The sequence below is a fragment of the Silene latifolia genome, chromosome 10 (genome assembly GCF_048544455.1).
Source record: "Silene latifolia isolate original U9 population chromosome 10, ASM4854445v1, whole genome shotgun sequence".
In the NCBI taxonomy this organism is placed as follows: domain Eukaryota; kingdom Viridiplantae; phylum Streptophyta; class Magnoliopsida; order Caryophyllales; family Caryophyllaceae; genus Silene; species Silene latifolia.
In genome coordinates, this window is record NC_133535.1 from 162874762 (window position 1) to 162892171 (window position 17410).

The 17410-nt window shown below is 36.6% G+C and overlaps 2 protein-coding genes and 1 non-coding gene across 3 annotated transcripts; 1 reads left to right on the top strand and 2 right to left on the bottom strand.

Moving 5' to 3' along the window:
• The first annotated feature begins 1957 nt into the window (after positions 1 to 1957).
• Positions 1958 to 7059, top strand: LOC141608849 (U-box domain-containing protein 35-like). The gene is made up of 10 exons (XM_074428197.1): positions 1958 to 2223; positions 2416 to 2537; positions 2843 to 2958; positions 3045 to 3324; positions 3637 to 4327; positions 4602 to 4735; positions 4819 to 4942; positions 5003 to 5247; positions 5936 to 6694; positions 6874 to 7059. The coding sequence occupies exons 1-10, from the start codon at positions 2052 to 2054 to the stop codon at positions 7057 to 7059; spliced, it is 2829 nt and encodes a 942-aa protein (XP_074284298.1). The 5' UTR covers positions 1958 to 2051.
• Positions 7060 to 9051: 1992 nt separating this feature from the next.
• On the bottom strand, positions 9052 to 9140 carry LOC141609924 (small nucleolar RNA Z157/R69/R10). Its single transcript, XR_012527827.1, has one exon. It is a non-coding gene; the product is annotated as a small nucleolar RNA Z157/R69/R10 (small nucleolar RNA).
• A 1677-nt stretch (positions 9141 to 10817) lies between these two features.
• On the bottom strand, positions 10818 to 12730 carry LOC141609509 (rust resistance kinase Lr10-like). The gene is made up of 2 exons (XM_074428549.1): positions 12509 to 12730; positions 10818 to 11905 (listed from the first exon to the last, which is right to left on the bottom strand). The coding sequence occupies exons 1-2, from the start codon at positions 12713 to 12715 to the stop codon at positions 10934 to 10936; spliced, it is 1179 nt and encodes a 392-aa protein (XP_074284650.1). The 5' UTR covers positions 12716 to 12730; the 3' UTR covers positions 10818 to 10933.
• Positions 12731 to 17410: the final 4680 nt, after the last annotated feature.

Consider the following 17410-nt stretch of genomic DNA (forward strand, 5'->3'; position numbering starts at 1 on the left):
GGGTAGTTTAAATATAAATTGGCTCAATGGCTCATTTATGCTTCTATCAATGGTATTAGAGCTACCATCTGCACCTTTGGTGACGAGAACAATATCGTAGTGTCGCTTGAGGACTGAGGATATAGGACAAAGGAGAACCCACCCCAAAAGCTAGCTCAAAGGGTGGTAGAGCCCTTGTCCTATATAAATCCCACATCAACCCCCCATTTGATCGATGTGGGACTCATGTCCCATACCATGCAATGGCACAGTCCTGTAACATTCGTAAGCTGCTGGTGATGTGTTATGGCAGTGTTTGTGCTGAACCTATATACATAGGGCTGGGCACCGGTCCAAAACTGGTTTGGACCGGAACCGGAATCGTCAAAAATCTCGGACCGGAACCGGATTATAAAAATTCCGGTCCAAGAACGGACCGGACCGGTTGGAACGGAATTAATTTTACATACCCACTATTTCAAATTCCGGGCCATAAATTCGGACCAGTTGGACCGGATTAGGTAGGCCTTCAATGTATTTTTAATTAATATATTAAGGAAAAAAATAAAATAAAAATAATTCCGGTCTTTTCGATCCGGACCGAAAAATTCCGGTCCATGACCGGAATCTTAAAAAATGGATCGAATAATTCCGGTCCGGGTCCGGTAGATTCCGGTCCGAACCGGTCCATTTTCCCGGTCCGGACCGAATGTTGCCCACCCCTACCTATATACATTGCAACATACGGAACTTGAATCGCACAGATGCTTTACACAAATGAATTCTCCGACCATAGTGAATATGAATCATTGTTAAAAATTCATGGTTGGAAAAAAAAAGTTCTAAAAATTCACAAATTCTCATTTAAGACGACACTATCCGAGTCAAGTATTATACCACTTGTGTATAAAAGACAAATATATACACACAAGTGCCAAGTGGTATACACATGACCCGTCTTAAGCAATAAACATGTCTAAAAATTCCGTCTAAAGCATAAGACGAATAATGCCGTTATCACATAAATATCTGAGAAAAGGTTGTATTCCTAAAGGTATGTCAAGCTCCATGCCTCTATTTAGCTATCTTTTTCCATGAGAGTCCACGTACATACAAGCAACGTGCATGCAATGAGTTCAACCTTGAATGCTAAAATAAGAACATACGGAGTATCTAATATCAGAAAGACGTGCATTGGTGGGACCCTGAAAAGGCTGTAATTAAGCATAATTCTGGTACATTACTTTAATTAACAACTAAATATGTTCATTACAACAAGAAATTATCTTCATAATTCTACACAGAAGACAGACACACAGAGTGATCTAACTTTGAACTGAGATAAACAGAACGAAACACTTCAGTTTCACCCATCTGGTTCATAGAAACAGCCAAACAGGTAACATCATGCCTTTTTTTTTCCTTTACATTGTTTCCGACTGTTTTCACTTGACAGCATTGTTTTCATACGAAAATAGGTCGTTTTTAATGCATATATAGTGTACAAAGCCGAAATATGCTCCTAATTCTATCAGTTAGTTCTCCCTACATGCTACATTTTGACCATTACGACCCATATATGGAGGGTAGCCGACAGTTGGCTGATAAAACCATCTACTGATACATGACGGACTAATGGGTCTGACATGACCAATAGATTTGCAAATTGGCAATGAATTGAGAGGTCCCGGGTTCGACTCCCTACACGGGAGTGTTGCGGTTACCTGTCATCCTAAGGGATGTCTTACCTGGCACACGTGGTTTGCAGGGTATTGCATGTGCTTGGGGGGATTAAACCCCTCGTCATTAAAAAAAAAAAAAAAAAAAAAAAAACATGACCAATAGATAAACAAGAAATGTTAAGCAATGACATTTCACAATTTACGACTGAGATTGCATCAGAACCGATTAAATTTGATTAGTTAGAACTATTGTTGATTATTATTGCTATGTAAACTATCATTGGAAAAGTGAGTTTAAACCCTAACCTGTCCAGAATATCACCAGTTCGGCAGTACGTCAAATGTCCTAAGTTCTTCTCTTGGTTTGTTCTGCTTCATCACAGTTAGGAAATGGAGACAGAGGAAAGTGGTGTACCACAGCATGTGGTGGCAGTGGCGCTAACAGGGAGCCGAAAAAGCAAGTATATTCTCAAGTGGGCATTAGATCAATTCCTGCCAGAGGGAAATGTCAGGTTCAAGATCTTACATGTTTACCCCAAAATTACCGTAATCCCTACACCAAGTAAGTCTTCACATTTAACTGCAAATCGATTAGAAACAGTATCTCCCGGGAGGATCAGAAGGGCGGTAAAGCTCTCACTCCTGAAATTTTCAGGGTCTCGAATCTGAGACCTCTGATCGTCTTCGAGAGAACTCTAACAATTTCAGGCATTTTGTCAGATTAACTGATCAGCTATTTGACAATTGATTTCAGTGGGAACATGGGTACCTGTAGCAGAAGTTCGAGAAGATTTAGTCTGTAGTTATAAGCAGGAAACTGAGTGGAAGAAGAAGAAGAGACTTCTTCCCTACAAGAAAGCCTTAGAAGCACAAAAGGTCACCTTTTTTTTTACAACGGTAAAAAGAGCTGCAATTACATAATGTAAGGGCTCACTAAGCCCTTAATACACACATAATTTAAAATCCCTAAACAGAAGGTCACTGTTGTACTGATAAATAAGTGACAAATACACAAATGCGTGTATTCCAACAATAATTTATCGTCGAACAATGTTAATACTCATTCAATTAGATGATTTGTTGATCATGTAAATGAGTATTTGGCTTGATGGAACAAAATGGTGTTACTGTCTTACAGTAAATCTGAGTTTGAGGTAATTCTTACAGTGTGTGATGTGCAGATAGAATCAGAGATTGTAGTAATTGAATCAGATGATGTAGCCATGACACTATGCTTGGAGATTGAAAGACATTACATAAGACATCTTGTTATTGGGTGTTCGTCGACTAGCGCATGGTACCTCAAATGACGCATCTCATGATGTTTTTCTTTCATATGACTACGACTATTCTCATCAGCCACTGTCATGCTTGTATTTGCAGGAAATACCTGTCGCTAACCAAAATGCTGACAAATCAGAACCTACCAGCAGTTATTTCGGACAACGCTCCAAGTTTTTGCTCAATTTATGTTGTTGCCGATGGAAAGCTTCAGACATTGCGTCCATCAGAGTCAAAACCAACGGTGATCTCTGTACACAACACAAGTGATTATTCTTCAGACTCGTTTACAGATAATTCTAGCTCTTCTTCACTAACGTTAGGTGAGTTTTCAAATAATATAACAGTAACAACATTACCCATTGCATCAGGAGCTCCCCACGCATGACAGCATAAGGGTGGATCGAATGTACGCAACCTCACCCCAGTTGACAAAATAAATGCTTTCTGAAATTACACCATAAAGAAACACGAGTCAAAATTACATCAAATTATTATTTCACAAATTAATACACACATACGGGGTACTAGTTAGTAATCATTTTGGTATCTTCGTAATCCAGCATCAAGGAATAAAGATTTTACCAATAGTATGAAAAACAACCTTAAGTTTTTTTTCCTGCATCATCCTAGCTTTCATCTTACCATTATTGACTCGTCCGAGATTGTTTCCACTGTAGGCCGTCTATTGAAGACCAAAGAGCTTGGCAATCTAGGCAACCCAGGCCAAGGGTCGTATACTTCAACCAACAACTACAAGCCCGAACCATCAGAATCTTACCCAAACAGTATGTCCGCACAAAAGAGAATCAGGGAATCAAAGGAAGCAACCCATTATAGCTACCAGGGTACAAATAAAAGCTTGGGGAATAACACTGGTGTAAATCACAGTTACAACAGCGGCGATTCAGGATCGTGGGCTTCAGATGGAACATCTCCTGCAGGGTCATTTGCCGGGACCCCACCTACAGGCTCTTCTGTGAGCATCCCATACGGAGGATCTTTTACAGGGACCCCACCTACAGGTTCTTCTGTGAGCATTCCGACTGGAGGATCTTTCACAGGGACCCCGCCTACAGGGTCACCTATGAGTATTCCAATGGGAGGATCTTTTGCGGGGACACCGCCTGCAGGGTCCTATGTAGGAAAGTCTGCAGCTGTCTCTTTTGTAGGAGGATCTTTTACGGGGGCCCCACCCATAGGGTCATCTGTGAGCATTCCAATGGGAAGCTCACAGCACGCAGGGTCTTACGTAGGAACTCCTCCAGTCTCTTTTGTAGGAACGCCACCAGGATCATTTATGGCTACAAGACCGTCATCTCCAGCTACTTCTGAGGACCAGGTAGATCATCCAATAACCATCTTTTTTGTTGAACGACTGCAAGGTATGGCAAAAAGACCAATTAGGTCAGGTCGTTTACGAGTTGGGTAATTAAAGTGTTATCAAGTCATTTCGGGTAAGAGTCAGTTCAGGTTTGGGTTATTTATGGGTCATGCATTAGAACTGGGTCTATCAAGTCATATTCATGTCGTGGCAATTAAGGTCTTCGTTTAAATTTTAAAATTAGTCTTTGAGTCGGGTTAATTTCAGATCCGGTCTACTTCGTGGTTATTCTTTTCGAATCCGGTCAGATAAGCTTTGCTAGGTCTAGTTATAAACTTATTATGTCTCTACTGCTCTACCTATGAGCTCACACAATCTGCAGGTTTACGAGCTAGAGAAGTTGAGAATGGAACTAAGACACGTTGAAAAAATGTATGAGCTTGCTCAAAACAATGACATGAATGAAAAGGTACATACTAAAATATTGTTCCAATAAACCTTCTCTCAAAATAAAACTAATAATTGTCAGTTAGTTTATTTATGCTATTATAGCTCTTTTTTCCGATTGATCAGCTAAATACTCTAAGCAAGGAGCTCGAAGCAGCCTTAAAGCTGCAAGAAGGAAAAGTTAAAGAAATAACAAGCACAGAAAAGAACAAACACAAAGCTGGAGAAAGTAAAACAGTAAAATCAGGCGAGCATGGTGAAAGAAATGCACCTCGACACAAAGGAGAAGCCAAGGCTGCTGAAAAGACAGAGGACGAGAATAAGCGACAACAGCTGCTAGCAAGCCCAATTACTCAGTGTCAGAAGTTCAATTGGAATGAGCTCATGGAGGCCACCTCAAACCTATCTGAAGAATTTAAGATTGGGAGTGGTGCATTTGGAACCGTGTACAAGTGCAAATTGCATCACACGACAGCCGCAGTGAAGGTGCTTCATTCCAAAGACACTGTCACCAACAAGCAATTTCTTCAAGAGGTATGAGATCATTATCTTATAATTATGACATTCCTTGAAAAACTAATCCATTATAATACTCACCTTGTTACTATCGATTCTTCACATCTGGTGTCATACCCAAGGCAGACATAACACTCAAGGATATGGATGTGGGATTCGTACCTCACACTTAACAAACCGACACTTTTGCACCTCATCTCCTAGTAGAGATACAAATGTAGGCAAGCATGAAAAATTAGAGGAAGAGGATGGTTCATGAAGTAGATAGTATGATTAATGATTTTAAGCCTATTGCCTCAAACCTCTAAACTTATCACTTTAAAAAGTCCAAAATATTTCATATTTGTTATATTTTTTTTAAACGCGTTCTCATACCTATAATTAAAATTCAGGACAAGGTAGTTTTCTCAAAATACTAATCATTCCGAGTCTTAAACTTGGATGTGCACCCATGAAAGAAACGTGTACCTGACTTGTAGTTATATAGGTTACTTGTACTCAATTGCAAGTTTCAGACATAAAAAAGAGCTATAATGTAAAACGAATGTTCTCTTGGCTTAAAATGAAGTGTCCGAGGATCGTGACAGCACATGAAACACAGCCAAGGGAAGTGTTGAAGTAACATAGATATTAGCAATATTTCCATATCAGTAATTTGAGCAAATCAACTTCAAAGATTACCTGAATGAGCATTCCCAATTGACAGTTGGAAATCTTGAGCACTATTCGTCACCCACACATACTGCTGCTGCTAGGGGCAGTTCCAGAAAAAAGTTGCCTAGTATACGAGTACATGGAAAATGGCAGCCTTGATGATAGACTGTTCCGAAAGAGCAATATCCCTCCTCTTCCATGGTATGAAAGGGTTAGAATTTGCTGGGAGGTTGCAAGTGCTTTGGCCTTTCTCCACAGCACTAAGCCCAAACCCATTATTCATCGTGACCTGAAACCAGCTAACATCTTGCTTGATCAGCACTTAGTCAGCAAGATTGGCGATGCCGGGCTCGGTACAACTATAAATGCTGAGCCGAATGATCAGTCTCTCAGGACATTGTACAAGGAAACAAGCCCGGTCGGCACTCTCTGTTATATTGACCCCGAGTACCAAAGAACGGGCAGGGTTTCAACCAAATCTGATGTATACGCTTTAGGAATTGTAATTTTACAGTTGCTGACAGCAAAACCCGCTGTTGGCATATCCTATTTGATTGAAGATGCCATAGAAGAAGGTACATTGACCGAAGTCTTGGATCAAGAAGCAGGAACCTGGGCTGAGGATGTGGCACTTGAACTGGCTACATTAGGACTCAAGTGTTCTGAGCTACGGGGTAAAGATAGGCCTGACCTAAGAGAGATTGTTCTGTCTACCTTAGAGAGACTGAAAGAAGGAGCAGATAGCGCACGGGAAAAAGCTGCAAATGCCCCGGCAGCACTGCCAACTCACTTCATCTGCCCGATTAGCAAGGTACGTCTTTCCCCAATTCACTAATTTGTTTCGGTTTTCCCATTTCAAAGAACATGACAACTGTATCTCAAAAGACTGAAAATTTTTATGCTAATTTTAAGAGGATTTGAATGCCAAACCTCAATATTGGAGATCTTTGATTTATAATCCTAACCTTTGAGCTTCATCTCTGCACATAGGACATTATGGAGGACCCTTATATAGCAGCCGATGGATATACATATGATCGGGTAGCTATTGAGCAGTGGCTGGCAGAAAACACCGCATCACCCACGACAAGCCTCCCGCTTCCTCACAAGTTCATAATGCCCAACTATACTCTACTTGAAGCTATTAAGCAATGGAAGTCAAAGCAGCAGCCCTGACCTAAGTGATGACCCATCATTCAGAGTAGTTACTGGCATCCCTTTTTCACATCTAATACTTCTCTTGGTTTTTGTTTGCCTCGAATTCGAGGAGCACTGCGTGCATGAAACATTAGCATTTTACAGACAAGGACCGTCATATTGGTCCAGCACGAGCAAAGATGTTAAAACATTAATAGTTTGTCACTCATTCTGCTGCTAACTCAATGGGCAAAGCAGTTAGACCTTGTTTAGTTACCGATCAGGGAATCGAACCAAATCCAACTGAGGCAGTAGCAGGAGTTCTTGCCAACTCAAAACTCGCCATCCATCAATACAAACTAATCTGATACTATCCCAGTTCATCCATTTAGCCAAAATTAGAAGCTTTGTGTTCAATTGTTTACTACGGTCTATGGCAATCCCTAAACCCCTAACTCTTAAAGTAGTTATTGCTTATAGAACAAAAGGTTTAACCTTTACATAAACTTTTTCCAGCCAACATCCAACACAAAAATGTTGCTCAGTTCATTAGAATTTGTCCGGGAGTGGTAAGTTTATAACAAGTAAACCTACCATTAGCTCTTTGACAAAGAACTATCTGGCTATTTCGATTATTAACAGCAACAAAACCCAAAGCTAGCAGTAATTCATATCATGCTGCATTAAACTTTTGCCAATTACTAAAAATATAAAAAAACACCACAATCCAACACCAACAAATACACAAGATTCCTGTTCTAAATAAACTCACTATCTCCAGTAATAACTCCCAAAAGCGACAATCCAAGCATTTCTTGAACAGCAACCACACTCATCATATAATCTCCCTTAGAATCACGTATGTCCAAATCCTATCAAGTATAAACCATCATATTACAAATGTTGTAAAACCCCATCACACTCAAGCAGTCCATCCAAACCGGCAGCGGACATCCTAGGTTTAAACCAAGCCATCTATGACTTCCAACTTGACATGGAAACATCAACTAATATGTACAAGACGGACAAACTTGACAGCCATGCGGCAAAGTTATTCTTTAGTGTCTATGAGCCAGAGCTGCAGTCGGCAACCACAAATCATTATGACAACATCACTCAGGGTGGCTCTAAGGGTTCGTTTGGATTGAAAGAATTAGAGAGAAGGGGAGGGGAGGGAAAGGGAGGGATTTAATTTCCTTTGTTTGGAAAAAAAAATATGGGAGAAAGGAAATGGAAGGGGAGAGAAATGAGAGGACTTATTTTCCCTCTTATAGAACAAACTATAATCTTTCCAATGGTGGCAAGATTTGGAAAGAAAACATTATTTGAACTCTAATTATACCACCAACATCCTTCAATCCTCCATCCATTCTTCATCTCCCTCCTTCCTCCCCTTCCATTTCCCTTCATATTTTTTGTTATCCAAACACCCACATCTCATTTGCCCTCCCCTTCTCTCCCCTCCCTTCACCTCCCCTCACTCCCCCTCCCCTCCCCTTCCCTCCTAAAATTGTATCCAAACGGACCCTAAAGGTTATAATACAAGCTGAAGATGGCTTCCTAAGGCACAGTGTCAACATCAATTGAGTAATGTCAACAAGCATCCTAAGAATGCACACATTAAAAGAAATCCATAATAGTGAATTTTGATCTAGTATCAAGCAATAAAACAGTTTGTCACAACATCTATGAATTCCCCATGAATCAGATACGGAGAGGCCAAAACAAAGCTAAACAACTAAGTTAAGCACCCAAATGGCGCAAAAACAGTCCTACAATGTCAATCATCATCACAGTGTTATAATTCATGAAATTTCTACAAGATTACAACTTTATATAGTACGCAATGATCATAGCTAATTTAATCTCACTAAAATCTGCTAAGATAAATAGATAATCAAACTAACATCATTACACCTTACAATACAACAAAAGCATAATTAGACATTAATAATAACATTAAATCAATCAATTAAAATCAAATTTTACCAAATTAGAAAATTTCATATGCAAAAAAATTAGGGTTTGAGTGGGTGTGCTCAGACAGACAAGGGTTTGTCTTCAAACAGAAAGATCAGACACTCTAGTCCATACAATAATTGATCATCATTGCAACACTCACCACTATATCATCACCAATTTTGCCCAAAACAGATGAAAAAATTATAATTTGGCAAGACGGTTTTACACAATGATAATGTTAAATGAAGAACCCGTTATACAATAAATTTGTGTAAGACCGCCGTACACGAGTATTTGTGAATTTTCTTTGAATGAAAAAAAAAAAACCCCACAGTATTAGAGATTGAAATGTAAACATTCTATTTTTGAAATGAAAATCACAAATTTGCCAAGTATTTACGACAACATAACATAAAATTCATAACCCATAATAGTAATTTACAAAACAAATTGAGGGGGCTGGAGAAGAAGGGTGAAGATTAAAGAGGGGTGAAGAGTTTTTGTTGTAGAGGAATTAGATTAAGATTTTAGGGTTTTTTTGATCATATGCAAGAAAACTGCATATCCTTCTATTTTTTCTGGGCGAGAGTGGTAAACAACCCCTTAAGTTTACTTTCACCTGAGATTAAACCTCTTAAGTTTGATTTGGAGTAAATAACCCCTCAACTTTGCTATAAAGTGAAATCAAACCCCTTTTATTTTTTCGGCCAAAATCTCACCGGATTTTTCAATTTTTCACCAATTTCTCATGTCGGTGTACATATTAGGTATAAATTTCACTCCTTATTACTTTATACATGTAGATGTACCGTAATATTTATAGCGTCTTAAAAAACACATGATCATACTCTTGATATTAACAATCAAAATGCCGACTAAAATGCGTGAATGAAGAATAATTATGAAATCCAGTAATTGCGCACACTCAACAGTCGTACAACATATTTTTTCCTACCAACACCCGTGAATGATGCTAAGAATAATAGCTGCATCTTGAACAATTTAATTTGTAATTTTGGAGGGGAAGACCAATTTGGCAAACCATGGATTTGATCTTAGATTACCGGCCAAACAACTCGACAGTTTTTGAGGATCATCATCACCGCCCTTACTTGATGACAGAAGCACACAAATGAAAAAGTAAACGTATCCGAGAGAACTTTATACCTAATATGTACACCGATATGAGAAATTGGTGAGAATTTGAAAAATACGGTGAGATTTTGACCGGAAAAATAAAAAGGGCTTGATTTCACTTTATAGCAAAGTTAAGGGGGTTATTTACTCCAAATCAAACTTAAGGGGCTTAATCTCACGTAGAAGTAAACTTAAAGGGGTTGTTTACCACTTTCGCGATTTTTTCTGGGCTATTCAATTGTAATTGACCGAGGAATTAGGAGCATATACTTCATGCTTGTATAGAACTTGGACATGAAACGTAAACAATTCGATGAAATACCCTAAAAATAGAAATTAAAAAATGTAAATAATTTGTTGAGCTGGAGGCAATATTAGGTTTAGTTTTTGGTGTTAATGTTCGTGGGGTGGTCTCATGAGTCATGGTTAGGACTTAGGAAGGAGGTTGACGGGCGAAATTTATGGTCTCGTGGCTGGGGAGTGTTGTTTCAAGAGTATCGAACTCCGGGTTTAAAGTTTTAAGAGTAGCTTGCAAGCATGTAACATTTAAGATATAACTTGGTTGTATGATGCTATTGTACCACTTGAGGTATAATGTTATTTGTGCTTACTTACCATTGGACTTGCTCATAGAAGCTATAAAATCACGAGTACAAATATAACGACATTCGATCGTTTATACGAAATATATACTCGAGTTTTCTAACAAATGTATAACCGGAAGAATAAAGGAATACCACACCTGTACATTGTACTAATAAAGAACATGAGCAGTTGAACATTATTTTTCTTCAAAGAGATCATTACACCTGACCTAGTAAGTATTAACAACTTTAATTTCAAATTTCTCACTAGTATCCTTTGATGATGAGGTAAACTCGGACGATTCACCATTGCTTGAGTCTCGACCATTTATATTCAAATCGTCTTGAAGGTGAGCAAAAGGATTTGGTGGCGGATCAACCTCGACTCCTCCTTCCAACATTTTTACCACAGAGCTCATCATAGGCCTTGAATTAGGCAAGTATTGTACACACCAAAGTGCTACTTTTACCATCCTCTCCGCCTTTTCCCTCTCCTCCGGCTCTTCTATCCCAAGAACCGACAACATTTGTATCAACTCGCCATTGTTGAACTTGTCATAAGCCCATCTCGGAACCCATTCCCCACTCTCTCCGCTAAGGTTGGAGTCATGGTTTCTTCTTCTACCTACAATCTCAAATAGAACCATTCCAAAGCTATAGACATCGCATTTATATGTCACGGGATAAGGAGTCCACAGCTCTGGAGCCGCGTACCCTGGAGTTCCTCTACATCCCGACATTACCATATTTGAACTATCTCTATTCGATAGCCTAGCTAACCCAAAATCGGCCACCTTTGGGTTCAAATTCACATCTAATAACACATTTTCAGGTTTGATGTCGTAATGTATAATTCTTTGATGACATTCCTCATGCAAATACGCGATGCCTCTTGCAATTCCAATTGCAATCTCATGTAGCTTTTCCAATCCGATTGTTGTGCTTTGGTGACCAAATATTAGCTTGTCAAGACCACCATTCTCCATGTACTCGAAAACAAGAGCTTTCATTGTCGGTTCAAAGCAAAATCCGTAAAGCCTAACTAAATTGATATGGTATGTTCTGCCCATGGTGCTCATTTCCGCCATGAATTGCTCTTCCATTTTCTTAGTTGTGTTATCCTTGAGTACTTTTACTGCTATCTGAATTTTATTTGCAAACTCTCCTCTATACACTATACCGAAACCTCCTGATCCGAGTACCTATTTCAGAAATTCATACCTTGATATATCATTAGTAATCCTAAACCCTTAACAAGTTTTATACGGAGTAACTTTTATTGCAGTGGTGGAGCCAGAAATTGACCCAGCAGGGGAAATTTTTTTTTTAAGTCGGGGAGGGAACTTGAAAAAAGTTGGAAATTTTTAACTAAAAATTTTAAAATCTCCGACCCCCAGCAGGGGCAAGCGCCCCTGCTAACTCCACCAGACCACCACTGTTTTATTGTACGTAGTTCGCCTACAACATTTATAGCCAAACCTCGAGAATACAGACTTTTAAATCGGTCATCTGCAATCATGTCGGGTCAAGATTAGATCGTCTAATTATAATTCAAGACATTGTTAACCTGTTAGGGTCAGTGGCGTAGCTACCTTACGACTCCACAGGTTTTTGTAGATTTACCGTATCGTATGCCAGCATATGTACGATTGTACTGATTTTTTACTATGTAAGACCCCTCTATTTTATGGGTGGTTATTAAATTTATGTTAAGACCCCACTGATCAAATATTCAAACTTTTAAATCCTGGTTCTGTCACTAGCGCTAAGCAATAGTAACCGGAAGTATAAGCATTTGTTGATACCTGAGAGAAGTTACTGGTGCAATGAGCTAACTCTTGAGAGGAAAATCTAGTAGGTTTTTCTTTGGCCATGTCGCTAAGGAAGCGTTCCATAGTTGCACCGGCTTGCAAGTCAACCGGCTTTATTTGTTCGTCATCTTCATTATCATAATGTTGAATACTATGCTTGTTGCCTCCAACAGTCAGTTCTAACTGTGCATATTTATGCATTGAATCCCCTGCCTTCTTCAGGCAGTATATTATTGCAATTACTATCGCTATTGTTGTTATGCTTCCGACCCAAACTGAAACTACAGTGTAGAATTCGTTTCAGAAATCAGACGCTTATAAATTATGTGAATTAATACAGAAAAGCAATACAGTTGGTTGGTACCAATGTTGTTAGGATCGGGATTCTATTTTGAATCGATGGGGGGAGGATCGAATCGGCAGAATCGTAAGATTCTACAAATTCACTAAATATAATTTTTTATTTGGTAAAAATATATAATTGAAAATTAAAATACTTATTTATACACAAAATATTGATAAAAAATGAGTTTTAGTATCATTTCATGATCCTGAACTGTTTCTACAAATTACATGAAATTAGGATTTTACGATATCATTATATAAAAATATATTCTAATATGGTTACTATGGATTCGGATCGTAGGATCGTAAGATCGTAGAATCGTATTATGATCCTACCTCAAAATTTCAAATAGATAGGATCGTAAGATTCTACAAACATGATAGAATCGTAGGATCCGGGATCGATCAAACGTTTTTGGATCGTAAAATCGTAGAATTATAGGATCGAATCGGGATTCTGACAATAATAGTTGGTACCGAAATTCAAGATCATCTAATTAAAGAAAAACTGAAAAAGAACATTGTGAGCGATTTCACGACCAGTTATGTAATCGACCGCTAAACAATTGAGGACGTATTTTGCGACCGTTATACGGTTTTGACCGGCTTTGACAATCGCAAATAAACTATTTTCTTGCTGGGCATAATGATAAAACCAATTTTAAGGTTATTGGTTGTACAAACTCAAAAATAGAAGGGAAATGAGATGGTGTCCTAGGCGGTATCGAATCTCGGTACCACCCTCTCACATATAATATGTAGACTCTATTACAATAATAATCCCTACTCAAGGTTATGTGAGATCCACAAGGTGATACCAAGTCATATGGAGTATTGGAGTCTCCTGTATACCATCCTGTGGCGCCCTATTCGTTTATAGCTCCTATATGCATGGTCTACACAAGGATATATTATTGGTTGTACAAACTCATAATTAGAAGTACAATGAAATGGTCTGCACCATCAGATGGTACTGAATCTCGGTACCAGCCTCTCGCATGTAATATGTTCAACCGTCGATAGACCCAACAAGGACATTTGAGAGTATGATACCTGGTCTCGGTACCACCCTGTGGCGCGCTTTGGTTCTATATGCATGGTCCACATATTTGTAAGCATATAAACAAAAAAAACAAAACCCTTTTTTGGTGTAAAGGGTGGCACAAGCATAAATATGTTGCTGACGGAATTTGAGCCCTCATCATGATTAACACCTCTCATAACTTTGCCAGACAAGTAATTTTTTGAGAACAGACAAGTAATTTTTTGAGTAAAAACAAAACTAAGATAGGAAAAAGTCGAGGAATTACCAGTAGCAGCTGTACCAATGGAGTTAAATGTTTTATCAAAGGAGTTAAATGTTCTATCAAAGGATTCTTGGTCTTGATCAAAACCATTGTTGAATGGATTAGAATACCCAGTTCCATGATTATTGAATGGATATGAGTTCATTTTTTTTTCTGCTTTTTCTTTTTGACAAACTTTGTTCAGTATATTAACCAAAGTCAAAAAAAATGGCAAGAAATATAATATGAATGAATATGGAAAAGTAGGCTACATATTTCACGTTCATAGTTGTTAATTGTTTTGTCTTGATTTTTGACAAAGTCTTCCATATCATAGTCCGTATACCATGTGAAGGAAGTTGGCATGTAAATATGTGGAGTAATATACTACGAGTAATATACAAATCGGAAGCAACCATCAACATCATCGACCGTTGAATAGACCCTATTGGTAGGGCTGGCAAAAGCTGGCCCGACCCAACCCATCTGAAACCCGATCCAATACAACCCGAAATTGGGTGAACTGAAACTGGTTCGATCCGACGTGATAACCGATAGCAGCCTTATTTTTACCAACTCGATCCGACCTGTGACCCGATATTTTCTCAACTCGTTAACGAATTTGCTAATAATGGTTTAAATAACACCAAATTGACACTCATCTTAATTATTTTCACTTAAAACTACAATTAATACACCGACTCATTGTTTAAACATAAAATTACCATCTAAAATTAAATATATAAGATAAAATATATGCTGATAACTTGACCCGATGGCCGACACTAACCCGCTAATGACATGTTTCAACTTGTCACCTGTTGATGACCCAACCTGAACCGAAGCGGCCCGAACTCGTCACTGAGCCGACATAACCCGAACCCGATATGACTTGACCCGTTTCGACCCGACCCGTAACCGACCCGAGTGATCTAATTGCCACCTCTACCTATTGGTAAGGTTTGTACATAATTATAAAACAAAATACATTCCTCAATTTCCGTGATTTGTTTATCTTTGATTTTGAAAGACAAGTGGACAATAATGGACGTAAAAGATCAAATTACATTAGAAACATCTATAAAATATAATTAAAAGGCTACCCTAAATTGACTAATAAACGCCACGTAGACAAAGCCACGTAGGATCCAAAAATGCCACGTAAATGCCACGTAAATGTGAGCATCAAAACTCATTGCCACGTAATTGTCTTATTTTATAGATTTAATTCACTGTTCTATAGATTAATTTAATTTATGTAACCCTTACAAATTTACATCAAAATTTCATAATTTATAATCAATATTGACATTTTAATTGAACTTTTGTAATTAAAACATGTTAATAAATGTCATAATTTATAATTAAAATTGACATTTTAATTGAAATTTTGTTAATAAAACATGTTAATAAATTAAAACTTTTCATATTACTTAACATGCACCCACCATTTTTATTAACACTTTTTCATGTTTAATTAATTTTTTTAATTAAATATTATAATAAATCGATTAAAACTCTTCATAATTCTTAACACCCACCAAATTAAATAAAATTTCTTCCTATCTAATTAATTTTTATAATATAATATGTTAATAAATTGATTAGATTTTTTATACTACTTAATACCCATAATTTTCATTAACATTTTTTCCTATTTAATTCACCTCTTGAATTGCTCAGCAATCAATTATCTAATTTAATAATACCACAAAATAAATTAAAAATAAAATTAAAATATGGGAGTCTATGATTGTGTGATGGCTATAAAACCTATAATACCTATGATAGTTTCTATTCACAATATTTATTTAAAATCTATTGCTCATTTGCCCATGAGTTTCTAAGTTGTGGATTATATTTTATGGTTTAATATATTTATTTGATTATAGAGAGTGTATTGAGTATTGTTGTTATTATGTCCAATAAAGTATATTTTAATTTGTTATGTTATTGGTTTTATAAATCCTTTGATTTATATTTAAATTCATGTTTTTCATTTGGTTTAATTTCAATGATTTACATGTGACAATGTTGATTCGTTTGTGAAGTTTTTGGCATGTTGATGTTTACCTTTTGGTCAATATATTTTTTATATGAATTTTAAAGCATCGTGAAATGTATGTGAATGCAGATAAGACAAAACATCACGTGGGTAATCTGAAGAGGGAAGAAATACAAAAGGCAATTTAAACCGAGGCTTAATCTATCTATACAATATAATCAAAAGGCTACTTAAAATATTTAATTTTAGTTCACATGGCATTTTTATAGAGGTCAATACTAATTCATCTATATTAATTACTTAATTATTTATTTTTATACAATATTATAAAAAGGCAAAACTATGTATTAAAAAGTTAATTATCTCCAAAATTATCACTTGCTTATAAGTACCAAATTTTTTTTAAAAAAACAGTAGTTGCAATCACTAAAAAACTAATATAAACTCTTTATTTTCCTCTCATAAATTTGGTTATTAATCTACCTATTTATTTAACTTTAATTCCATAAGATAATTAAAAAGCAAGCGATACTATCTACCATTATTATTCTGCATGTCATATTTTAATTTCGGAAGAGAATTTCTAAACCATTAACATGCAAAGTAGATTGTGTAAAAAAATAATAATAACAATAATAATAATAATAAAGCAAACCTTTCAATTCCATTTCTCCTTACACCATATTTATGTCTATATTAGAGTTCATAATACTGAGAAAAACTATAACTCTATAATCTAAATAAAAAATCTATAATCTATAAATCTAATTAAAAGGCAAGCCAAACTATCTACCATAATCTATATGTCATATTTAATTACATACGATAATATCTTAAACCACTCTTGTATAAAGTAGATTTTGTAAAAAAAAAAAAAAAAAAAATATTGGTAATCAAGCAAACCTTATACATTCCATTTCTCCTTACTCCTTATTTATGTTTATATTAAATTTCATAATAATGAAAAAAATGATGCTCAAAACTCAAAAGTCATGAACCTTGATTCATATTTATATTTATATTAAATTTAATAATAATGAAAAAATGATGCTCAAAAGTCATAAACGCATCCTTAATTGTTTATATATTTTTGTTGGAAGGCAAAATTTATAAACCAAAATTCTTCTAATCCCTATTGTTAGTAGAACTAAATGTGTCACTAATCTTCCTATGATTCTATTCCAATTAAGGTAAATGTATTAAGGTTTTAGATTATTAACTAATTTATTTCTTTTTAAGTGCAAGTTCCATTGGTATAAA